The 27,095-nt window shown below is 39.1% G+C and overlaps 1 protein-coding gene across 2 annotated transcripts in view; it reads left to right on the plus strand.

The window, feature by feature from the left end:
• Positions 1-26,591, plus strand: part of insig2 (insulin induced gene 2) — a 28,704-nt gene extending 2,113 nt beyond the window's left edge. Inside the window, exons 2-6 of one of the 2 annotated variants that reach the window (XM_068035123.1) lie at positions 2,994-3,349; positions 7,458-7,582; positions 7,997-8,163; positions 18,057-18,156; positions 24,224-26,591. In XM_068035123.1, the coding sequence (XP_067891224.1) occupies positions 3,100-3,349; positions 7,458-7,582; positions 7,997-8,163; positions 18,057-18,156; positions 24,224-24,265 (684 nt within the window). In that variant the 5' untranslated portion in view covers positions 2,994-3,099 and the 3' untranslated portion in view covers positions 24,266-26,591. The remainder of the gene's footprint in view (positions 1-2,993; positions 3,350-7,457; positions 7,583-7,996; positions 8,164-18,056; positions 18,157-24,223) is intronic. The other variant, XM_068035124.1, reaches the window with a different exon arrangement.
• The last annotated feature ends 504 nt before the right edge of the window (positions 26,592-27,095 follow it).

Genomic DNA, 27,095 nt, shown 5'->3' on the forward strand with positions numbered 1-27,095 from the left:
ATTACTGACAGCAGCTTCTGGATTTCTGCATTTAAATGCTCATGTTTGGACTCCAAGTTGCTGTTAGTTTCAGAGGAGCAATGACAGCGAACCATGACTGTTTTGCTACTGCAAAGTCTACACCAGTAACAGCAAGCATCAAATGGCGTATACTGTCATGTGACTATTACTACAATGATAACATTTTTACCAACAGTGGAATACCAGGCAATATAATGAATGCGAAATATGAAATGTTACTTCAGTATAAAATATTTTAAATTGTTACTATTTTTCAGTAGGACTGAAATTACTATTTGGAATTAGTTACGACTAACTGCTATACTGAAATAATTATCCATATATACATTTCATCAAGGATTCTGTAAGACATTCATGAAATAATATTCCATTCTAAAGAACAGCACAATTACAGAAAGAATGGATGTAATTTTGAAAGCTAACATTGAAAGAATAAGTTTAGCAGATTAAAAGTTCTATTAAGTTTTTCAACGGCCATGCAAGCTTTTGTCTTATTTAAGGCATTAATGGAAATAAACATTTCTTATGACCTAATTCTATAACTGTTTGGCATGCATACCTAAGATTGTGGTAACCAAACTGATAGTATGCGTGCAAATATTTTCTTTACAAAGCTTACTGAGGTCATATTTTGAAACTGTTCAAATAAATATATCATAGTTTAAAAATCACAGTACATTTCAATGTCCTTTCATATTTGCTCCTGTGTTCAAATATTTAGGATTTTGGTTTTGATTGAAGGATAAATGTTGGCCAGGGCATCGGGTGAGCTTGCCTGTTCTTCTTTGAATAGTGCAGTGGGATCTTCTATGGCAGCCAGAGAGCGCAAACGGGATCTCGATTTATCATCTCATCTGAAAGATGGCACCTTTAACAGTGCAGCAGTCCCTCAGTAGTACTCTGGTGCAGAAGCGACATACAGTGTGATATCTAAGATGTGAGAGTGTTCAGTTATAAGTAGAGTGTGGAGAAACTGGGCATCTTTTCACTAGAACAGGAAAGATTAAATGTCACTTGAGAAATGTATTGGCACAGCATTAAAGTATAGCATCTTAAAAGTTTAATTTTCATATATTGGCACCAATACATGAACTAAACCTGCTAACAATGTTGAGAACTTTTTACAATATTGAATTTCAGGTTCTCTAGCAATCTCAATTTTATAAGTGTGAAATAAGATTTTTTTCAAAATTTATTATCTTAGAAAATGTAACATTCCTTAGATTAGGATTGTATGCTTGGAAGTTGTCACTTTTGTCCTTTCCAGATCTCTGTATTATATTAGTATATTTGCTTCTCTCCATGTTTCAGTTGGCAGTTGAATGAAGGTCTGATATCAGTGGATATGAAATTTGCATGAGCAGAATGTTTTTTAAGAAAAAGATTGTTATAATGTCAAAAATATTTATTTAGACTTGAGGTCTAAAGTTTTTGATCTTGGCCATTTCCCTGGAATCCATTCTGCTCTTGAAAGGAAGGAAGGAAGAAAGAGATTGCGTGGACATACAGAATTTGGGCAGAATTCCGAAAAAGTTTGAGCAAATAAAGATCTTTAACAAGAACCACTCGGAACTGTCAATAATTTGCTTCAGATATCTTTGAAATAAAGACACTTTATTTCATACTGCGAAGGGCAAATAATTGCATTTACGAATGAAGAGTCTAGAATTGTTCCTGAATCATTGCTGCAGATCAATTAATCTGTCATTAAAGACGTTCTACAATTTAAAACATAATCCTGCCATTTTTGAATAGGCCTCAATTCAGGCTTCCTTTGGGAACAGGCCGGCGTCTCATTTATCGTTGCACAGCAGGGCCCTGTAACAAAGTTGAGTTGTCAGTGTCATTTTAGTGCAGCTGTACAAAACTCTGGTGAGACCGCACCTGGAGTATTGCGTGCAGTTCTGGTCACCGCATTATAGGAAGGATGTGGAAGCTATGGAAAGGGTGCAGAGGAGATTTACTAGGATGTTGCCTGGTATGGAGGGAAGGTCTTACGAGGAAAGGCTGAGGGACTTGAGGTTGTTTTCGTTGGAGAGAAGGAGGAGGAGAGGTGACTTAATAGAGACATATAAGATAATCAGAGGGTTAGATAGGGTGGATAGTGAGCGTCTTTTTCCTCGGATGGTGATGGCAAACACGAGGGGACATAGCTTCAAGTTGAGGGGTGATAGATATAGGACAGATGTCAGAGGTAGTTTCTTTACTCAGAGAGTAGTAAGGGCGTGGAACGCCCTGCCTGCAGCAGTAGTTGATTCGCCAACTTTAAGGGCATTTAAGTGGTCATTGGATAGACATATGGATGAAAATGGAATAGTGTAGGTCAGATGGTTTCACAGGTCGGCGCAACATCGAGGGCCGAAGGGCCTGTACTGCGCTGTAATGTTCTAATTCTAAAATACCTGCTGTGTGTTGGAATTGTCCACTGCATGGAGCAGAAAACGACCAGAATCAATGTCCCAAAAAAGGGACTGCTGGAAACCGCTCTGGGAGCAACCACAAACAAAAAGTTAGCACTTTTTGAGAAACTGGATGAGCATAATTGCTCATTTCCACATCTCACTGCTAATCACTCCATCCCCTTCACTAATGCTCTAAATCACCCTCACCTGTCTGTAATCTCTTGCGCCAGGCCCATGTTCTGTGGCTGGTCTTCCAGATTTGCCACCCACATCCCTCCTCCCATCAGAATGGCAGGCTGTCTGTCAGCCCTCAGAATGTGCCAGTAGCTTGCCAGTTGAATGAAAATGTGTCCCGACCATCAGTATGGGGTTCGGCCTCTTGCTGGCAATATAATGACCTCTCTGCTCACCACCAGCATTAAAGTTTATTGTATTTTTCATCTCAAGTGTTCTAGAACTCAAAAGTTAGTTTGCTAGTTAAGAGGAAGAAATAATCCTTGTTTTGTTTAATCTGTCATAGATTGCTTACTGTAGTAATTATATAGCATGTTGTCTCTCAATTCTTTGTAGGTTGCACGCAATGTGTATTAAAGGGCGAACATAGATCCAGCTAAGTAGAGGTACACTCCTACAGCCAACATCTGTGACAAACAGATACTCAAATACCCGTATCTAAATGGCAGAGGAGGAAAGAAACAAAACTACAACTGTGCAGATCAGACATGGCCTGTATCTTTCTGCCATCACAAACCAGAACATGAACTTGCTTATTCGCGGAGTGGTCCTGTTTTCTATTGGTGTGTTCTTAGCACTTGTATTGAACTTATTACAGATACAAAGAAATGTTACCCTTTTTCCTCCTGATGTGATTGCCAGCATTTTCTCTTCTGCTTGGTGGGTTCCACCATGTTGTGGAACAGCATCGGGTAAGTAATCGCAATGTGTTCTGCTTTGTGATATTGTATTTTAGGAAGCACCTGTAGTGTTAACAAAGGTTGTCTGAGCAAATCAGTTTCACTTTAACAAAACTTATTGTATCAGAACAGGCGTTTCAGCATTTTGAGCCATCAAGTCATTTCATGATCACTGTCCCCAAGAAAATGAAGGGCAACATAATAGTGTCTATTGTGAGCAGTTGAATTTCGACATGCCAGTTATGTGAGACCTTTTGAAGTCTAGAGCAGAATAATGCCAGGATTTTTTTTTAAGTAGCTGTTGACAAATTGCCTTCCTTTACTTTAACTGTAAGCTTATAGATCTGTATAGTTTTTATTTTTACCTACCTTTATAAGGCACTGTTAACTAGTTTTGGTTATATGTAAGGGCTGCAAGAAAAATATTGTTACTCTGTTCTTGTTATTGTGCTCTGCCCTTGTTATTGGGCTATTGCCGTCCATATGATTGTATGATTTGATATGTGATGTTGAAATTTGTTGTGCAAAGTTCCCTGACCTCCACACATTAAGTTAATTGGAAATTTTACCTACCAGCAAAGGATCACAAAGCAGCTTATAAGAGCTACTAAAAGAGATTATGAAAGGAAACTTGCAAGGGACATCAAAATCAATAAGAAGAAATTTTATAGTTACATAAAGGGAAAAGGTGGTCAACAGCAATGTAGGCCCACTAAAAGCTGAAAATGGAGATATTGTCATTGATAATGGGGAAATGGCAGACATGTTGAACAATTACTTTGCCTCAGTATTTAAGGTTGAAAAGTAGGATAACTTGCTGGAAGTCCCGAAAAAATTAATAGGGGATAGGGACTTAATACAATTAACGTAAGTAAATCGTCAGTAACAAGGAAAGTTTTGGAACTAAAGAGTGAGAAATCCCCAGGACCTAATGGTTTCCATCCGAGGGTGTTAAAGGAAGTAGGGGAACACATTGTAGATGCCCTAACTATAGTCTTTCAGAGTTCCCTAGATTCAGGAGTGGTCCCTCTGGATTGGAAAGTTGCACGTCACTCCACTTTTTAAGAAGGGTGAAAGGGGGAACCAAGGAAATTACAGACCAGTTAGCCTGACATCTGTGGTGGGGAAGTTGCTGGAGTCTATAATCAAGGATAGGGTGACTGAACACCTAGAAAAATTTCAGTTAATCAGGGACAGCCAGCATGGATTCATGACGGGAAGGTCATGCCTGACAAATCTCATTGAATTTTTTGAAGAGGTGACTAAAGTAGTGGACAGGGGAATGTCTATGGATGTTATTTATATGGACTTCCAGAAGGCATTTGATAAAGTCCCACATAAGAGACTGTTAACTAAGGTAGAAGCCCATGGAGTTGAGGGCAAATTATTGACATGGTTAGAAAGTTGGTTGAGTGGTAGGCGACAGAGAGTGGGGATAATGGGTAAGTACTCCGGTTGGCAGGATGTAACTAGTGGTGTCTCACAGGGATCTGTGTTGGGGCCTCAATTATTCACATTATTCATTAACGACTTGGATGATGGCATAGTAAGTCATATATCCAAATTCGCTGATGATACAAAGTTAGGCGGCATTGTAGACAGTCTAGATGATAGCATAAAATTGCAAAGAGATATTGACAGACTAGATGAGTGGGCAAAACTGTGGCAGATGGATTTCAATGCGGGCAAGTGTGAGGTTATCCATTTTGGACCAAAAATGGATTGAATAGGATACTTTCTAAATGGGAAGAGGTTAAGCACAGTGATGTCCAAAGAGACTTGGGGGTTCAGGGGCATAGATCTTTAAAATGCCACGAGCAAGTGCAGAAAATAATCAAAAAGGCTAATGGAATGCTAGGCTTTATATCCAGAGGATTGGAGTATAAAGACACAGAGGTTATGCTGCAGCTGTACAAAACTCTGGTTAGACCCGACTTGGAGTACTGTGAGCATTTCTGGGCACCACACCTTAGGAAGGATATATTGGCCTTGGAGGGATGCAATGTAGGTTTACAAGAATGATACCTGGACTACAGGGGTTAAGTTACGAGGAGAGATTACACAAATTAGGCCTGTTTTCGCTAGAATTTAGAAGGTTAAGGGGTGATCTGATCAAAGTCTTCAAGCTATTAACAAGAAAAGACAGGGCTAGATAAAGATAAACTATTTTCACTGGTTGGAGATTCTAAAATTTGGGGGCCTAGTCTAAAAATTAGGACCAGACCGTTCAGGAGCGATGTTAGGAAGCACTTCTTCACGCAAAGGGTGGTAGAGGTTTGGAACTCTCTCCCACAAACAGCAGTTGAAGCTAGAACAGTTGTTAATTTTAAATCTGAGATAGATAGATTTTTGTTAAGCAAAGATATGAAGGGATATGGGCCAAAGGCAGGTATTTGGAGTTAGGCCACGGATCAGCCATGATCTCATTGAATGGCGGGACAGGCTCGAGAGGCTGAATGGCCTACTCCTGTTCCCATCTTCCTATGTTCAAAGCAGCACATAAAATCATGTTTAAAAAGAAACTTCTTACAAATAACCTTAATGAAATGTGTTGCGAGAACAGAGCATTTGTGCTGCTGACTGACCCCATAAACCTCTGCTGTTCTTTAGCCTGACGTTTGAACACCTGTCAGTAACTATATTTGGCTATTGACAGGTGTTTGAAGACAGTAGAGTGGGAAAAAAAAAACATTTTTTATAATTATGTTATGGGGTCAGTTAGTATTTAAATAGGTTTTCCCTTTACAAATATCTCTGCTTTGCTGCACCTAAAGAAGATGTGCATGTTCCATTTAAAGGGGAAGGGCACTATAAAGATGAGAGCTGTTGATCACATCACTCCACATCTGATAACATAAATGCCAAAAGTAAAAAGAAAAGTGGTTAGGTGATAACATTTGTCAAACCACAGTTTTTTGTCATGTGGATTCCCGCATTTATTCATTTGACCAGACCCCTGTGTAACTTGCACGATATAAATGGTTGAGACTGCAAATATATTGAAGCATAAATCAATTTGTAGTTTTGTTAAAAAAAAATCCTGGTTCATTTTTCCACATTTAAAATTACCAACATTCTGGGCTAATATATTATGTTGCACCACAATATTAGTTCATCAAGCATGTATGGAAATAGTTATTTGGAATTTGTCCTGTGATCTATTACCACCACATTTTGCGACACTCAGTAAAATATTTTATGACAGTGATTTTGTTGTAGTGTGCATGAGATTACAATCTGCTTTAAATAATTTGTTTAAATTGTAGCTTAACAAAATATGCAAAGCAGTAAAAGAACTTATAATTCTACAGCTGCATTTAAACTTAAATGAGAAAAACGTGCAATTTTAATTTTTTTTACAGTTTAAACAGAATTATGAATATAAAAATAAATATTTTGGGGATTTTGAAAGTTGCACAACTGATTCATAATTCTATATAAGTTTTTAAAGTATGCTGTAAGCCTTTAGCTGTCCTTTGTAGCAGGATGCTTTAAAAAGGTACAGCAGTCTAGTAGTGCTGACTGTTGGTTTGTAGAATGATAGTACCTGAGTTCCTGCTTTAGTGATGTACTTGAATGAGATGATGGGTTTCCCCAGGGATGGAAAGGAAAAAAGTGAACCAGTGGCAATCCACCTTTTCAGTGCAACTGGCATTAGTGATGTGACAGATGTTTATCATTGGTTCATCCTTAACAAAGAAATGTGATGCTGGTTGATTTGAGGCGGGACAGGGAACATTTTAGTTGGAAGACATAATTTATAAAAATGAGTGAGAGAAAGCAAGCTGGAAAAAATGCAATACTACCTTTTCCCATAATGTGCAGTAAATTGTTTTTTTGACAGTACAGTTGTCTGTCTATGACATTTGAAATCTTAAACTTTGATAAATGTTATCTGAGTAACTTGGCTGGAAAGAGTCATCAACTTGGCAGTGTTAAATAATTTTTATAAATTATATATTGTATTATGTTAGCTGAGTTTATGCTTACTGAAACGACTGTCTAAAAAAAAACCGCAGAAAATAACAATGCTGTTGAACTGAAGTAACCTGAAGGCCTTGTATGCAAAAAAAAGCTATTTTAGGTCATATAAATCAATGCTGTTTTTCTGTTCCTGCAGCTGTGATCGGTTTGCTTTACCCATGCATTGACAGCCATCTGGGAGAACCGCACAAATTCAAGAGGGAATGGTCCAGTGTAATGCGTTGTGTGGCAGTCTTTGTGGGCATAAACCATGCTAGTGCTGTATCCTTATCTTTGTTTAACAAACTTCAAAATACAGATTTGTTTTTTAAAATTCATCTTAGAAAAATATCCTGCATTCTTAGTTGAAATATTTGAGTCTGTACACGTCAAGAAACTAAACAAATTAGACACTATGAACTCATTGCAAAAAATAATTATCTTCAAAGTTAGAATAGGCTGCTCAGAAATTTGAGATGAATTTCCGTGTAGAAGTTATTCAAAACGTTGCTTCTACAAAATTACACTTTATCATAAGATGGAAACATGGTTTGTGATAAAAAGCTTTTGTGAGATTTTTGATAAAACCACAAAAACAATATTATATTTGGGATAAGTGACTTAACAGATTTTTCTTAACAAAAAAATTGTGTTACATGCTGTCTTTGTCTTTGAACCTTAACAAGTCTCTCATAGAAGGTGGACTTTGCCAACAATATGCAGCTGTCCCTTACATTAGCAGCGCTTTCCATTGGATTGTGGTGGACCTTTGATAGATCTCGAAGTGGCTTTGGACTGGGAATAGGAATTGCTTTTCTTGCTACGTTGGTCACTCAGCTTTTAGTCTACAATGGTGTTTACCAGTAAGTACAAAATAGAAGATTTATCTGATTGGAACAGTTTCAGTGCTTTTCACACAAAGGGCATCAACTTGGTTAACATTTCTTTTGTCTGTTGTTGACTATTGTATAAAACTAAATTGTATTGTAAATGGACAACTCCAGTTGTTTTCCTTAAAACCTAAATAAGGAGCATTTTTGGTTAAATATTGTAATGTTCAGCCAAACCTTTTATATGTCATAGATGCTAGTTTACACTTGAGCATTTAAAAACAAAAATCTTTAATGTACATGCTCATTGCTCATTTTCCAGTAGGCAGATGCAGATCTCTGTTTGCAGAGGTCATGAGGCCTGTTTTGATCTCTGGACCTTTCCAAACTTCTTCCTGGAATGATTGAATCTGGGCAAAGGACTGGAATATGTGTAGTAATGTGCTCTTCTGACCAGCAACAACATAAACTTGAATTTATATAGTGCATTTAATGTAGAAAGTGTCCTACAGTGCTTCATTGTGGTGTAAAGAAAAATTAAACACTGAGCCACAGGAGGATATTAGGAGGGATGTCTAAAAGCTTGGTCAGAAAGGTAGATTTCAAGGACGGACTAATTGGATGAAGACAGCAATACGGTATGGGGTATGGCCTACAGAGTTTTGGAAGAGCTGGAGTTTATGGAGTGGTGAACATGGGAGACCATTGAAGTAATTGAGTTTCTGAGTGATGAAGGTGAATCAGCTGAGGTAGGTACAGTTGGGTGATGGTACAGTAAGTGTTACAGCTATTTGATATGGAGGGCTATTACGATCCTACCTGATCCACTCCTTACTTGGGGTCGGGAGGGGAGAGGTGTCACTTTAAACAGGCGAAAGAGAGAGAAAAGTGCTAACTTGAACTGAGGAGAAGGATATTATCTTGAACTACCTGGGAGAGATGAGAATACCATCTTATGATACAATCATAGAACGGTTACAGCACAGAAGGAGGACATTCAGCCCGCCATGGCCATGCCGGCTCTCTGCAAAAGCAACTCAGCCATCCCACTTCCCCATCCTTTCCCGTAGCACTGCAGTTTATATCCAGTTCCCTTTTGAAAGCCACAATTGAATCTGCCTCCACCACACTCTTAGACAGTGCATTCCAGATCGTAACCACATGCTGCATTTAAAAAAATGTTTATCCTCATGTTGCCTTTGGTTCTTTTGCCTTTCGTGCTAAATTGGTGTCCTCTGATTCTTGACCCTTCTGCCAAAGGGAACAGTTTCTCCCTATCTACTCTGTACAAGCCCCTCATGATTTTGAACACCTCTATCAGATCTCCTCTCAACCATTTCTTCTCTAAGAACAACACCAGCTTCACCAGTCTATCCATGTGACTGAAGTCTCTCATCCTTGTAACAATTCTCATAAATCTTTTCTGCACCCTCTGCAATGCCTTCACATCCTTCCTAAAGTGTAGTGCTCAGAATTGGGTACAATACTCCAGTTGAGACGGAACTAGTATTTTATAGAGGTTCACCATAACTTCCTTGCTTTTGTACTCCATGCCCCTATTGATAAAGCCCAGGATCCTGTATGCTTTTGTAAGCACTTTCTCAACCTGCCCTGCCACCTTCAACGATTTGTGTACATATAATCTCCTCCCCCCCACCCCCCCCCCGCCCCCCCCCCCCCCCCCCGATCCCTCAACTCCTGCACCTCTTTTAGAATTGTATTGTTATGACCAGGTGAGAAAGATGTCTAGGGTTCCCTTTTAGCCTTCACCTGATCTTGCTACAACCAGGTTTAATTTTAAACAAACTGTGTTTTTAGCTCCCACTTGGTGAATCCTTGTTCACCGCTTTCCAATTATAAGGCAAAGAAACCAGCACAACAGGCTTTCTCAGGTTTAAAGAAGAAAAGTGAAATTTATTAAACTTAAACTCTAATTCGGTTGACGCCTATGGATACATGACGCGCCCAAGCTAGCATGCATACGCGATACATGCAAATAGAGACAGAAAAGAGCAGGAAAAAAAAGTGGAAAGGTTTGAGGCAATATCTGAAGAGGAGTTGTTACGGTTCTTTGAGCTCACTGTAAAGTCCTTGATTGTAGGTAGTTCTTACTTTTTGTTGGGGCCCAGTATTATTCTTAAACCTTGTTCACTTAGGAGACTTTTCTCTCTTGGGGTTCATGTGTCATCATTGGGTTTTGGAGATCTGTGAGAAAGTGATGGGAGCAGACAGGAGAGGCTGTGGCAAGCCAGCCAGGAGAGGTTTTTTCAATCCAGGAGCAAACAGATTTCTACCAGTTCAAACACTCTCTCTACAATTTAAGAAAAAATGCAGACTGCCAAGCAGGTTAGTCATGTGACTAACTGATTTGCCCACGTCTGTTTGTGGATTGTATTGGAGCAGGGGATAGCTCCTTTGTTCCACGCACTGTCTGTTGATATGCAAGAATGTCTTTCCAGCCAGGGCCTAGCAACCCCTTGTCACAGGCCTTCTCTTCTTCCCAGCAACAATTCGAAATTTAATGGCCATGTGCCAAAATTAATAATGCCGCATCCTTGGCAGGTGGGGGCCTGCATGACGGTATCCTTCATTTATGTTGCCGCTTCTCGTTCTTCCTACAAAAATGTATCATTTTACACTTCTCTGCATTAAATTTCATATGCCATGTTTCTGCCCATTCCACCAGCCTCTCCAAAAGGATTTCCCAAAGGCATTCAATAAGGTGCATACAAAAGGTTAATAGGCAAGATAAGGGCTCATGGAGCTGAGGGTAATATATTAGCACGGATAGAGGATTGGTTAACAGCTAGGAAGCAAAGAGTGGGCATAAACGGGCATTTTCAAGTTGGCAGGCAGCGAATAGTAGAGTGTTGGAAGGATCAGTGCTGGGGCCGCAGCAGTTACAATCTATATTAATGACTTGAATGAAGAGACAGAGAGTAATGTATCTAAATTTGATGATGATACAAAGCTAGGTAAGCTGTGGGGAGGACACAGAGGCTGCAAAGAGATATAGACAGGTTGAGTGAGTGGGCAACAAGATGGCAGATGGAGTATAATGTAGGGAAGTATGAGGTTTTTCACTTTGGTTGTAAGAATATAAAAGAAGAATATTTTTTAAAAGGTGTGAAACTGGTAAGTGTTGCTGTCCAAAGAGACTTGGGTGTGCTCATACAAGGAAGGCAAAAAGTTAGCATGCAGATTGGCAAGCAATTAGGAAGACAAATGGCATGTTGGCCTTTATTGCAAGGGGATTGTAGTAACAAGAATAAGGAATAATTGCTACAATTGTACAGGATTTTGGTGAGACCACATCTGGAGTACTGTGTGCAGTTTTGGTCTCCATATTTAAGAAAGGATATACTTGAATTGGAGGCGGTACAGCGAAGGTTCACTAACTTGGTCCCTGGGATGAGGGAGTTGTCCTACGATGTGAAACAAGGTAAATTGGGCCTATATTTTCTGGCGTTTAGAAGAATGAGAGGCAATCTCATTGAAACATATGAGATTCTGAAGGGGCTGGATAGGGTAGGTGCTGAGAGATTATTTCCGCTGGTTGGGGAATCTAAAACACGGGGGTACAGTCTCAGGATAAGGGGCCAATCATTTATGACTCTGGTGAGGCGAAATTGTTTCACTCAAAGGGTTGTGAATCTTTGGAATTCTCTACCCTAAAGGATTGTGGACGCACCATTGTTGAAGGCTAGGATAGACAGATTCTTGGTCTTTCGGAATCGAGGGATATAGCGAGCGGGCAGGCAAGTGGATTTGAAGCCTAAGATCATATTGAATGGCAGAGCTGGCTCAGTGACGCATATGGTCTACTTTTGCTCCTAGTTCTTGTGTTCTGTCCATGTCCTCTTGAAGTCTATCGCTAACCTCCTTACAGTTAACAATACTTCCAAGTTTTGCGTCATCCACAAATTTTGAAATTGTGTTCTGCACACCCACGTCTAGGTCATTAATATAAATCAAGAAAAACAGTGGAACCGACCCTTGGGGGAAACACCACTGTATACCTTCGTCCAGTCTGAAAACAACCGTTCACTATTCTCACTTAATATTCTGTAATATACAGTGTAGGCTATAAATGCTAACATAATGGGATTAGAATAGTTAGGTGCTTGATGGCCGGTAACAGACACGATGGGCTGAAGGGCCTGTTTCTGTGCTGTATAACTTTATAAAGATAGCTGTAGGTTTAATGCGCTCAAGTTTTGGGGACATTCATACATCACTCAAACTTTGCTCTAGTTAGTGATTTGTGGTATTTCTCACTGCTAAATTTCTTTCTATCTGCCCTTCTCTCTTAATGCTGCATTATTTTTAAAGACCTTTTAAAGTAGTTTTTTTAAATTGATTTTTATTTAAAAAAGCACTCAGATTTTTAAATGTTTTGCAGATTTTTCTTTTAGCATCAAAACTTTGGGGGCCGTGGGAATTTAGAGCTCAAAAAAGCGTCAATTCAGAGAAAATTGGTAAAAGTATTTTAACATCCCTAAACCTCAAGAAATCAGGCAACTGATTAACTAGGAAATGTTAAACTGTTACATAGAAAATTGCTGAGTGACTGAACTCCATTGTTAGCTTAATAGAAACATTAAGGTATCATTAAGTAATGTCCAGACATGGAGTAGTTTTGTTTTGTCAACTTTCTGTGAACTGTATTGAATTTTCTTTAACTATTTATGTGGAACGTAACTGCTCGCAAAGTAAAAGGTAGTTAGCAATTATGTCTAATCTAGTTTAACTCAAAGAGGCACAAATTTACCAAAATGTTTTGGACAATAGAGATACCCTTTCCTCGACAGTTTAGAAATAATTATTTGTATTGGCCAAACTTACCAACGGAAAATAAATTGTGTGATCTAAAAGATGTTGGTGCTATGTTTTGCATCTATGAGGTGAGGTAGAAATAGAAAGTTATCACTTGCATTCTATTACTTATACCACTTTCTGCAGAAGTAATGGCTCAATAATTTATGAGCGTGCTTAATTTCCAATTGATTGTAATTAGCCAAACGGATTTTAAAAAGATTACTGAGATCCAAGAATTAAATTTGAGAGTATCATCCTTTACTTTGCTTATTCCCAGTGACCACAGTGTTTCAAGAATTTGCCTCAAGTTGCCGCCTTTCTAGAATTTAGTGCTGAAAATCAGGTCCCCAGATGTATATGCATTGTATTAGTGATGTGATTGTGCAAGTTGTGGCGTATGTCATCATGCATTGTGTAAGATCTTATTGCTTATTCCCCAATAAAGTATTCAATAAAAAGGTACCGTTATCACCTTGCCTTTATAAAAGATGTATTTTATACTGCTACCATTTTACCTGCAAAGCTACAATTTTATAATTTGTTATTATGGGGCTTTACAGCTTATCATTGCAGGGATAGTTTAATTGCATCATTACCTTTGATGATGAAGAACAGAATTTGGAAACTTTGAAGTTTTTTGACTGCAGGAGAGTAAAACTTCAAAGTTTGGGTTGCCAATTTCAATGAAAATTCTGTCCATTAAGAAAAAAGTGAAAAAAGAAAACTGGCCTTGGGTAACCGAATGAGTAAAGGAGAGTTATGCTAATATTTTTTTGAAAAACTCCTCACTCATTTTTCGAACCAAAAACGTGCAGATAAAAAATTTAGTGTGAAATGAATAGACCCAGAACCTACTTTGTTCGCATATTTAAAATATTTACCACTTTCTTTACTGTTTGCTCATTCCCATAACAGTAAGATTACAAAACTGTCCATGTAGTAAAATAACATTTACATAACTTTGATATGCCCCCATGGAATATCGAAAATAATTTTTGATCTAAAGTATCATGGGGTTCAATGCAATAAATGGTATTTCTAAAAAGATTGCACTTCATTACTTTTAATGATTCTTTTGGGCCTCCTTATCTCGAGAGACAATGGATACGCGCCTGGAGGTGGTCAGTGGTTTGTGAAGCAGCGCCTGGAGTGGCTATAAAGGCCAATTCTGGAGTGACAGGCTCTTCCACAGGTGCTGCAGAGAAATTTGTTTGTTGGGGCTGTTGCACAGTTGGCTCTCCCCTTGCGCCTCTGTCTTTTTTCCTGCCAACTACTAAGTCTCTTCGACTCGCCACAATTTAGCCCTGTCTTTATGGCTGCCCGCCAGCTCTGGCGAATGCTGGCAACTGACTCCCACGACTTGTGATCAATGTCACACGATTTCATGTCGCGTTTGCAGACGTCTTTATAACGGAGACATGGACGGCCGGTGGGTCTGATACCAGTGGCGAGCTCGCTTAATGATAGGACTGAATAATTACATTGATCGTATACAAAAAGTAAGAGTCTTTTGATGGTGCCCTACTGTGCAGTAAATTTTTTTTGTTTCTAAGGTTATAACTAACAGTTGTTCCATGTGGTCTCCTGGACTGGTTTTGATTGCCAGAGGGGATTGGGAAGGAATTTTCCAGTGTATTTTTTTCCCCTTTATTTGCCATGTGTTTTTTTCTGTGTGTCTTTTTTGCCCCTCCCAGGAGATTGTGTGGCTTTGGAAGTGTCTCATCAAAGTGCTCTAACCATCGTGGTATGGGACAGGCTTGATGCTCCAGCTGGTCGTCTGCCATCAATTTTGTCTGTTTCATAATGAGAACATTGGTTCTAAAGTGTTTCGGAGCCTAGCTTCTGGAAGAAGTTTTTTTTAAAGTGTTGTGTATTATTAATCTATATTGAAGTAAAAACTTGCTGATGGCTATTGTGCTACAGCAACAGCATAGAAAACTATTGCCATTGTTAAAAGCTACCAGGCACAACACTTATCTTAAAATTCCATGTTTTAGGTTCTATGGCAGCAGCATACTCCAAAATTTAGATAAATCTACATTTATTCTGTTTTATCATATGCATAAATAGTTGTAAAACAGCAGTGCTATAGTCATTACATGATAAGATTTAAAGGCCATTCATTATTTAAACAGTTTGTAATGACCGATCAAAAATACAGAACCAGAGCAAAATCAGCATATCACATTTGGCAAGAAAGAATCCACAGACAAAACAATATTTTTACTCCTTTTTCTGAAATAATATCTGAAAAGTGATGCTGTGCATACTCTGAGAATGCAGGTGCCAGACAATACTAGGATCTTGATATGCCCTGTATCATAGGGGAAACAGTAGTAAGCTAAGGGAGAGAAATTAATTTTGGAGGTCTTCCATTCAAGCTAGTGAATAGTTCAACAGTGACATCAGAAAAGGGCTAGGAGTAGATGGCTGTTTGTCTTTGCTTCCAAATACCAGAAACTTAACTATACCAGCTATATAAATACTGTGGCAGCAAGTCAGAGGCTAACTATTCTGTGGCAAGTGACTCCCAAAGCTTTGCCACCATTTACAAGGTACAAGTCGAGATTTTGATAGCATATCCTCCACTTGCCAGGATAGGTGCAGCTCCAACAACATTCATGAAAGTTGACACCATCCAGGACAAAGCAGCCTGCTTGATTGACACCTATCTACCACCTCAAACATTCACTGCCTCCACCACCGGCGCACCATGGCGACAGTATGTACCACCTGCAAGATGCACTGCAGCAACTCGCCAAGGCTCCTTGGACAGCACCTTCCAAAGCCGTGACGTCCACTGCCTCGAAGGACAAGGGCAGGAGGCGCATGGTAGAAATCCTGGAACTCCCTACTTAACGGCACTGTGGGTGTGCCTATACTATATGAGCGGCAGGTTTCAAGAAGGCATCTCCCCTCACGGGCAATTGGGAATAAATGCTGGCTTTGTTGGTGACGCCCACATCCCATGAAAGAATTTTTTTTAAAATTGGATTAAGATAGAAACTAAAATAAAGATAAAAGAATTTACAGAAATTAAAAAAAAAAATTAAAGTAATATGTGGGTTTTTCATTAGGGAGAAATTTGACAACCAAAAAAATATAACGTTTCCTATTCAGGGTCAATAAGTACATTTAGCAGTACTTCTGAAATTTGTATGCCGTTAAAGAACACAGTTACACCTCTTTCCGTAAGATGTAGCTTTTTCAAGGGTTTTTACAGCAAGATTAACAACGTATTGGTGGAAGTTTTCGCCAAATCATGATTTCAGTGGAGATTGCAGGTGATGGGAACCTCCACAGCTCACCCTATGGAGGAGAGCAGGCCGACTGACATCAACTTCTGCAAATCTGCATTATTCGCGGGCAGACTCTCAAAGTTGCTGTCAGTTTCAGTGGCGTAATGACAGTGAATGCTGACAGTTTTGCTGTCATTAACACAGCAAAATCTGGGCCGTTCTGTGGAAATATATAATATTGTGTGCATATTGTCTCAATTTATTAATACCATATTTTAACTTGAATTTGTATAGCAGTTTCTTAGTGTAGACTTGCATATATTGTTTTGATTGGTGCATTGTTTGCCAATCATTAAAGACAATAAACATCCTGATAACTATTTTTTCCAATCAGTTGAGCAAGAGAGAAATAAGGAAATTATTTTTTAGAATTAGAATTAGAACATTACAGCGCAGTACAGGCCCTTCGGCCCTCGATGTTGCGCCGACCTGTGAAACCATCTGACCTACACTATTCCATTTTCATCCATATGTCTATCCAATGACCACTTAAATGCCCTTAAAGTTGGCGAGTCTACTACTGCTGCAGGCAGGGCGTTCCACGCCCCTACTACTCTCTGAGTAAAGAAACTACCTCTGACATCTGTCCTATATCTATCACCCCTCAACTTAAAGCTATGTCCCCTCGTGTTTGCCATCACCATCCGAGGAAAAAGACTCTCACTATCCACCCTATCTAACCCTCTGATTATCTTATATGTCTCTATTAAGTCACCTCTCCTCCTCCTTCTCTCCAACAAAAACAACCTCAAGTCCCTCAGCCTTTCCTCGTAAGACCTTCCCTCCATACCAGGCAACATCCTCGTAAATCTCCTCTGCACCCTTTCCATAGCTTCCACATCCTTCCCAGAACTGCACGCAATACTCCAGGTGCGGTCTCACCAGAGTTTTGTACAGCTACAGCTGTACAAAAGCTCTTTAAGTTCTTGAGGGAGGAGCAGGGCAGAGAGAAGTGCAAGTATCCTGCAAATGCAAAACAAATTCTCAAGAAATCAGTGAACAAAACAAATTTAGTATTGTTACCCTGGCTAAAGCAAACTAAATCTGCACAACCAGGCATTGCATTACAGTTTGAAATAAAATCAAAATCCAAGATTGAAAATTAGCGAATAAGGTGCAAATTTTCTGAGAACCAAGCGATACCTGAAGTTAAATATTTTTTACATTTTTAGGGCATTACGATTTCATAGTGAGACAAGTACAGAAATAGGTAAAGAACTAATCTACGAAGAAATAGAAAACTGAAGGAAAATCTGAAAATAGCTGAATTAAGCAGATAAATTTGCATACCTTGAGCATTGAATCTGGGACCTGTTGCATCTATTTGGTTCAGATGCACACTAATTCTTCACAATTAGATGAAAATTTTCTTGATTTATTGCATAATGAAGCAAATACTAAATAATTGAAATATTTTTCTTGGTTTCAAAGCTGCAATAGTCCTTTAGCAGTTCAGCTCTATGCTATCTCAATGTTTAGATGCACCCACAACAATGACCTATTTCAGTGGTATCCTATGTAAATGTGTTTATATTTTTAACTGTCAGCATAGCCTGAATTCAGTGTAAAGTCAATATTTGTTATGGAATGCTTCCTGGTTGACAGATTGCTGTTTTTTGTTTGTGCGGGTTTTTTTTTTATTAGATACAGTCTTTATCAGTAAATTTGGAATTGAGCTTATTTATCAAAAGCAGAAACTTAAACTACCAGTGCACTAATACGTTTTATATAATTTTGCATTAGAGTTTGGAGTTAGTTTGGATATCTATATATTGGGAAATGAATTTCATCTTACACCTTGTTTTACAGATATACATCTCCAGACTTCCTTTATGTGCGCTCTTGGTTACCTTGTATATTTTTTGCTGGTGGAATAACAATGGGAAATATAGGACGTCAGTTAGCAATGGTAAGTAAACAGGCATGCTCTTTTTACATGTTGATTTATTTTCTGCTTCCTTCCCAAATTCCTAGATAAAAATTATTTATAAAATTTGATCCTCAACCATTTTAAAGACGGAATATATTTGATTTTTATTGTTCTAAAATAAAATCTGTGCAGTATGAAACCTCAGAAAAATGTCTTCCATGCGAAATGAGTGAGTTTCCATCTTACTGGACAAATGCTTTCTATTTTCTGCAGCATTTGTAATATTTCTGCCTTTCCTTTATAATTGAAATGCAGTTAATGAATATACACAGCCGTTAGAACTGCTCTAACCTCCGTCCCAAACAGCTGGAATAAATGATATAGTGTTTGTACTGCACCTGTGTATCCTACAGGCAGTCTGTGGAATAGTGTGAATTGTCAGTTGTTATGGGCTAAATTTAAAAAAAAAAAATGTATAACTACCAAGAACAGTAAAGAGATTTTTTTTTTTACCTTTAAATGTTGGTTTTCTCCATCAATCTGGACTTGCAGTGATATGGTACTATTTACATTATCAGTCTAAGCCAAAGCATTTCATAGCCAATGGAATACTTTTAGGCAAGCACAGAAACCAATTTGCACAACTTTCAATTACAAGTTAAAAGTTAGTTGTTCTTGCCTTGGATAGATCTGATGAAGCTAGATTTGGAATATTATATGTAGTTTTGGTTACGAGGGGGAAAGATTCGTTCACATAGAGTCCCTGTGTAACCAGTGCGGGTTTCCTCATTGATATCATTGATGAATGCCATGCGGGCCGTGCTGGCATTGGTTCCGTGGCGCTATATGTCCCTGGGGAATCGATGTAGTCTGTATAGCTTCACTTGAAGTGGCGCTGCGCCAATGAATTTTTCCCTCTTGTCTTCAAAAGGACATCAGCGCATTGGCAAAGATTCAAGGAAGAGTGGCCTGGGTGATTAAGACAGTCCATTTTAAACATTTTTCTGTGATGGACTTCCAGGGACACCATGCAAATATTGACCAATTCTTGGGGTTCCCTGGTTCAAACTTTTGAAAGACCGATGGAAGGTGTCGTCGACAGTGCTATCAAGTGGTACTAGCTTAGCAACAACCTGCTCAGTGACGCTCAGTTTGGGTTCCGCCAGGGCCACTCAGCTCCTGACCTCATCACAGCCATGGTTCAAATATGGACAAAAGAGCTGGACTCCAGAGGTGAGGTGAGAGTGACTGCCTTTGACGTCAAGGTAACATTTGACCGAGTCTGGCATCAAGGAGCCCTAGCAAAGCTGGAGTCAGTGGGAATCGGGGAAAACTCTCTGCCAGTTGGAGTCATACCTAGTGCAAAGGAAGATGGTTGTGGTTGTCGAAGGTCAATCATCTTAGCTCCAGAACATCACTGCAGGAGTTCCTCAGGGTAGTGTCCTAGGCCCAACCTTCTTCAACTGCTTCATCAATGACCTTCCTTCAATCATAAGGTCAGAAGTGGGGATGTTTGCTGATGATTACACAATGTTCAGAGACTGAAGCAGTGTGTGTAGAAATGCTGCAAAATCTGGACAATATCCTGGCTTGGGCTGATAAGTGGTAAGTAACATTCACACCACACAAGTGCCAGGCAGTGACCATCTCCCGGAGAGAATCTGACCATCTCCCCTTGACATTCAATGGCATTATGATCACTGAACCCCCCACTATCAATATCCTGGCGTTACCATTAACCAGAAACTGAACTGGAGTAGCCATACATATACAGTGGCGACAAGAGCAGGTCAGAGGCTAGGAATCCTGTGGCGAGTAACTCACCTTCTGACTCCCCAAAGCCTGTCCACCATCTATAAGGCACAAGTCAGGATTGTGATGGAATACTCTCCACTTGCCTGGAAGGGTGCAGTTCCAACAACACTCAAGAAGCTCGACACCATCCAGGGCAAAGCAGCCTGCTTGATTGGCACCCCATTCATGAACATTCACTCCCTCCACCACTGACGCACAGTGGCAGCAGTGTGTACCATCTGCAAGATACACTGCAGCAACGCACCAAGGCTGCTTAGACAGCACCTTTCAAACCTGCGACCTCCACCGCCTAGAAGGACAAGGGCAGCAGATGCATGGGAACACCACCACCTGCAAGTTCCTCTCCCAGCCACACACTATCCTGACTTGGAACTTTATCGCCGTTCCTTCACTGTCGCTGGGACTCAAAATCCTGGAACTCCCTTCCTAAAAGTGCTGTGGCTGCACCTAACCCACATGGACTGCGGCTGTTCAAGAAGGTAGCTCACCATCACCACCTCAAAGGAAATTAGGAATGGGCAATAAATGCTGTCCTAGCCAGCGATGCCCACATCCCATGGATGAATAAAAAAAAGACTGGTTGACCACTGGAAGTAGTTTCAGGTAAGTTAGCCGATGATCAGTAGCTGGAGGCAGGCGTTTGTTGGAGTCTAAGAGCCTGTCCTTGGGATTGTGTCTTTGTTCAGCATCTCCAGTAAATTCCCACAGTTCAGAGACTGGGAGCTTCTCTGATAAGTGCAGCCTTTCAATCTGCAACCCTGAAACTCAGTAAAAGGCTTTACATTTCCTCTTAGAAACTGATTTTAGGGCTCATTTTGTTGATCAACAACAACTGGGTGGCTGCAGAGAAACTCGGAATGCTGGGCCCCTCAGAGGGCAACATTTCCAGGATGAATTTAATCGGGACAAATTTTGTTAGAAGTGAGAATAAAAGTTGCAAGGGTTGGGGCTGAGACTCCCTAAGTTTTGGGAAGTAGAACACGGTCCATTGTAATGGTAACAGGATATGATCTTGGGATATTATCCAAGGAGACTGTGCTTGAGGACTGTGGGGAAGGAAGCTGCTTTGCCTTCCCATTGAAGCTCCTAAATGAGATGGAGAAAAGATTGAATTATTTTTGAGTCATTGCCTGCATACCCTATTGTGCTGCAGCCCCAACCCATTCCCACAAGCTTCTCACTGTTTCCAGTCAAGGTCTGCCCAGTTGTTCGTACAATTTCTGTGGGCACATAGTTTGGGGTACAACAAAATTTGTCTCCTGATTGAATTCATCTGAGGAATGTTGCCCTCTGAGTTCCTCTCCAGCCACCCAGTTGCTGTTCATGGACAAAAGAGCTCTAAAATCTGACACAACCCTCCCACAGCCCTCTGAGTGTGCCTCCATTAGGCCACATGGTCACTACCTGCATAATACATAGCAATGGTGAGAATTATGAGCACTATCATACCTCAGGACACCCCATTGCACTTTACAGCCAATGAAGTACTTTTTGAAGCACAGTTGTAATGTAGGAAATTCATCAGCAAATCTGCGCATAGCAAGGTTGAACAAATAGAATGGGTGTGGGATAAATATTGGCCAGAACTTCTCTGCTCTTCAGTGGTTAGTGCTTTGAGATTTTTTATGTCTTCCTTTTGAGGGCATGTGGTTCTTGGTTATATTTCTGTCAAGTAGAATGTTTTAGTTTAGGACTGAAATGTGGAGAAATTTTTTCACTCAAAGGGTTGTGAATCTTTAGAATTCTCTATCCCAGAGGTTGTGAATGCTCAATTGTTGAATATGTTGAAGGCTGAGATAGACAGATTTTTGGTTCCTCAGAATTGAGGAATGCGGGGATCAGGTAGGAAAGTGGAGTTGAGGCTGAAGATCAGCCATGATTGTATTGAATGGCGGAGCAGGCTTGAGGGGCCGTATGGTCCACTCCTGTTCCTATTTTTTATGTTCTTATGTTACTCTGTGGGTGTAGTATAATCTGAGGTTGGGCGAGAGCCAAATCAGGCAGTTCTTGAGAGGACTAACTGCACATGGAGGAGCAATGAGAGCAGCTGAATGTAAGTAAACCCCCTGGTTTTTGCTGACTTGGTGTAGTTTGTAGAGGGAAATGGCCTGGAGGTGATTCAGGGCTGGACTGGTACTGATGGTCTGCATTATAATAATTTATAGACAATTTAGTCTGATTTCATTAGGAATTACATGGGGAGGGCAAGGGTTTACTTACAGACATCCAATTTTAGGCCTCAAAGATCAAAACCTGGCTTTGCTTGATGATGATGCATAAATGGGCCTATTAGTAAGGTAATGTGAATTTATTTAAAAACTTCAATTTTATGTGCAGTCATTTTCTAAAGTGCTGTAAATATAATGAATAAGTCAAAAATCCAATTAGTATGAAAATTGATGCTTAAGTTGACATTGCTGGAGGTGTATTTCTAAATACTGTAGCAGTATGAAATGTTTGGCAGTGTTTTCCAGAATTCAAGTGATTAAATACCCTTCTCAGCAAATAGCATTTAAGTACCCATAAATTCAAATACTTGATTAGATTAAAACATCAAATGCTGTTTTGGATGGCATGTGAGTAAGTGATGCTCTGGGAGCCATCAAAGATTTATTTAACATTTTGAGATGGGCATTTCAATGATTAGTTGTTTACACAAAATTAGAGTTGAATAAGCATCTTCTGTTCCTGCCAGAGGTGCAGCTGAGGTTTAGATTTTTAGAAGAAGGATGATGAATGTAATAGAAAGTGAAGAGTGTATGGTTTTAGGGTTTTGTGCTTTGAGGAAATTGAAAACTGGGAATGTGTTGGCTAACAAATGTGGAACAGATTACAGATGCATTTTGTAGCATCTCTTTTAAAATGTGCCATGAGGTATATGGCTCTCCATACAATTTCAATACCCAGATGTGGCCCTCAGGTCGAAAAGCTTGCCCGCCCCTGATGTAAACGGAAGTCATACTTGAACATCTAGGTCATATGTTTAAAATTAACTCCCCTCAAGGGAGAAGGTGTTAGAATTCCTACCCTGCCCCCCGAACCCCCACCCCCCCGCCACCTACACCACCAGAACAGTGGACATGTGGATACTCAACAAAAGCTGTGAATGAAAATTAAATTGAAGGCTGGATAGATCTAACAAAAGCTTATTGGTCTTCAGCTTGAAAATTTCAATTGACACAGCATTCACAGCCCTTTGAAGGAGTGAGTTCCACTCCTGAATGTTCTGGCTCTTAATTTTATTATGGCCTGTTAATTTTGGTTGCAGCATCAGAATAAATAGTTTCTCTGTTTCTACCCTACTGAATCGCTTTATCATTTTAAATAGCTCATTTATACTTTCCCTCAACCTCCTAAACTTAAGCAAATACAAACCAAGTTTAGGCAATCTGCCCTGATAATTTAACTCCTAGTGTTCTGGTAGATATGCATTGTACCCCTTCCAAGGCCACAATATATTTCCTGTGATTTCAGATGGGGTCTGACCATTTTTGAATTCCAATCCCTTGAGATAAAGGCCAACATTACATTAATCTTTTTAATTACTTTTTGTATTATTAGTGATTTGTGTATACGGACACTTAGATTCCATTGCTTCTCCATAGCTCTTAACCTTTCACATTTAAGAAAATATTTCGATCTGTCTTTCTCAAAATGAATAACCCCACACTTTCCTACAATGACTTGCATCTGCTATAGTTTTGCTCACTCACCTGGTCTGTCATTGTTTCTTTGTATCTTACTGGACATGAAGATGCTGTGCCTCCTAACTTAGTGTCATCTTAAGCAAGCTTGGATAAAGAAACTCTCGATTCCTTCATCCAAGTCACTAATAGTATTGGTGAAAAACTGAGACCCCAGTTTCCCTGGGGAAGACCACTTGCCACATCCTATCATACAGAGCACAAATCCCTAAAGGGGTTGGCGGTGGCGTGGGATAGATTGAAGCGATTCTCTTTGGGGAGACTAGCAGATCAGATTTGAAAGTGGAAATGTGAGGAAAGATAAATACTATGCGTTCCTGCACTTTTCATTCATTTTTGTAATTGGATTATTTGCATAGAGGTTCTTCAGGAAATTAAATGGTTGAAGTAGAATCCACAATAGTGCAGGTTGTAGAATCTATGGAAGGGATTATGTCACTCTGCCAATTTTCTTGCTTTATGCTTTAATATTCCAATTTAGTTTATGGATGAGTTTGAGTGTAGAAACAACAAAATATTTGTCATTAACATTCTTCGCGTGTACTGCAACCTACAAACCATAATCTCTTTATATTTTCTGATTACAGTATGAGTGTAAAGTTATACCGGAGAAACCGCATCAAGATTGAAGTAATATTGTGCAAATTTGAAGATTTCAGATAGACAATTGGAAATAAGGACGATATGCCAAATGAATGTAAAAAGCTGTAAATAAGGGTTCCGGCTGTAAAATTGCAGAAACTGCAGTTTTATTTTCACTCTGTACATGAAATGCAATCTGTGATTGCTCTTGGTATAAAATGTGTTGTTCGAGCATTATTGTTTAGGTAATACACTTGCAAGACCATACATCTATATGCAACTGTGGGTTCAGTCTTAGTACATGGAGAACATTCATTTTATTCCCATGGAAAGATTTTGGAACCTATCTACAGATGTGTGGTGCCAAAGAAGTATATAATTTCATTGCTCTGTTTTAATCTGGATGAACAAAAGTTTCAGATTTTATACTTCATTTAAGATAGTCATTGGACAGTATCCTGCAATTATTTAGCTAGCTCAATTTTTAAATACCTTAAAGTTGCAGTTGTGCAGTTTTTCTCAGTGTCAGCTTGCATGTATGTGTTTATAAATCTTTAAAGTTCAGAAGATTCAACACTATTTGAATGAAGTGTGAAATTAGTATTTTTCTTTCTTAGAATATATTTTGTATAAGGGTAATATTTCATGGTGCTGCCTTACAGGGAATGTAATATCTGAAGTTTTGGCTCATCCCCATTTTTGGAATCCTGCTTGTAGCAATAGAAATAGAGTATTTACAGATGCATGAAACTGCTTCTACCGATATATATCTGCACTAACATGTAATGTTTTTGAAGCAATATACTATCTATTGATACTTCAAATCATTGTGAGCTCTGTGATTAACTATTGTAGCAGGACTTAGATATCTCCTTCAGCATATCTAAGACTGATCTGCATTTTCAGTTGACTGGCAAAATTTAAGAATGCGTACTACTGTACGTGTTTTGTTTAGAATATAAGATCTTATTTTGTGGTGAGGATATCTTGTATAGAAGAATGTTAAATTAACATCTGTCAGTTGAAATAAGACATTTGTGTAGGAATGATGATGCAAATTGTTCTTATTTATCAATTTTAGGCTTTTCTTTCATGGAACCTTCAGTCCATTCCAAACAAAGGCATTTAGTCGTAAGTGTGGTAAAATCATTTGGCCTCTTGAGCATTTTAGACTAATTTATTCTGATTAAATATATACTGAATTTTCCAATAAAATAAATATTTCAGTAAAGCTGCCTGCTCCAGTCCTGTGACAAAATTACACATTTTATTTTTAAAAATTTTTCCAGTTATACATGCTTTCAATAGTCATTGGCAGTGATTATAGAAAATTAAGGTCAAGTGACAAAATTCAAGCAGGAAAGCTTTCTACTTCTATGGGATTGTGGAATGAGTTCAAACACGCCCGGCATTGTTGTTTACTCTTAACTGTATATTATTCTCTACATAAATGATATCCCTACATATCTATAAATGGTAATTTTGCTATATTTGCAACAAATAAGAATCACAGTGGTTAGCACCGCACCCTCACAGCTGCAGCGACCCGTGTTCAGTTCTGGGTACTGCCTGTGTGGAGTTTGCAAGTTCTACCTGTAACCGCATGGGTTTCCGGCGGGTGCTCTGGTTTCCTCCCACAGCAGGTTGATAAGTAAATTGGCCATTGTAAATTGCCCCTAGTGTAGGTAGGTGGTAGGAGAATGGTGGGGATGTGGTAGGGAATATGGGATTAATGTAGGATTAGTATAAATGGATGGTTGTTGGTCAGCACAGACTCAGTGGGCCGAAGGGCCTGTTTCAGTGCTGTAACTCTATGACTTTGGTGCATTTAACCTGCATTGTGGCAATTACCAAATTTTGAAGTAAAAATTGATATGATTTCAGATACATTAATGCAGTACATATATTCATTTTAACTTGGGATCAAATAGGTCGCCACAGTTCTGCAGTGCGCTTCCTTCCCATACTCACTTTTTAGGTCAGCAGTTTTTCAAAATAGTTAATTTTAACAAGTTACGCCCATCAAATTTTGCTAAATGAAACACTGAGCAAGTGGGAATTTTACAATGTGCTATTTAACATGTAATCATTTATGACTGCTAGGATTTTATTTCATCAATTGAAGTAGAATATAGGGTACAAATATTGAAGCATTTTGTATGTATTTTTGTTCTCTGTGAAATAATAACCAGCAAATGCTTCAACAGTGTTTTAGTTTTTTTTAGTTTTATTTACCAGTATGCAAAAAGAGCTAGGGATTCTGTAATAGCTATAGTGTAATATTACATTGGTTATAGAAGTTGTGGGGAAACTCTGATCACTTAAAAAAAAAAAATGGTGTCATATTTTTCACAATAAAAGTTTATACTGCAAGTGTGGAGAAATTTTTGTGTTTTGTAGTAGTATTGGCTTACATTACAGACACGGTCATGCCTTAAGGTTTGACTTCATTAATAATGCTGGTGAGGGTACAGAGACTAATCTTCAATCTCTATTCATCATCAGACTTTCCATTTGCCTCCATATTACCAAATCGCCCAGTATCTTTTAATTCTATATACATCTCTCTTCTGGCAGCACTAATTCATGCTGCGGTACAAATTTTAAAAGCATTAGCAGGCCTCCAGTACTTTACCAAAGTGACATTCTCACAATTTCCAATCATGAGTGAAATTTCTGACTGAATTTTTGTTTTCCCTGTGCTTTTCCTGGTTCATTCACACGGAGACAACTTGTGTCCCCATTGCTTTCCTTGGTGAGATCAGCAAACTCAGTATTTGCCAAGAATTGATCCCAACATAGTTCCTGACCAAATGGTGGGACCATATATGGGTCAGGAAACCATTGATAGCTGGAGTGGGAATTGCTGAGGATCAT

This window comes from Heterodontus francisci, chromosome 7 (assembly GCF_036365525.1).
Source record: "Heterodontus francisci isolate sHetFra1 chromosome 7, sHetFra1.hap1, whole genome shotgun sequence".
NCBI classification, from domain to species: domain Eukaryota; kingdom Metazoa; phylum Chordata; class Chondrichthyes; order Heterodontiformes; family Heterodontidae; genus Heterodontus; species Heterodontus francisci.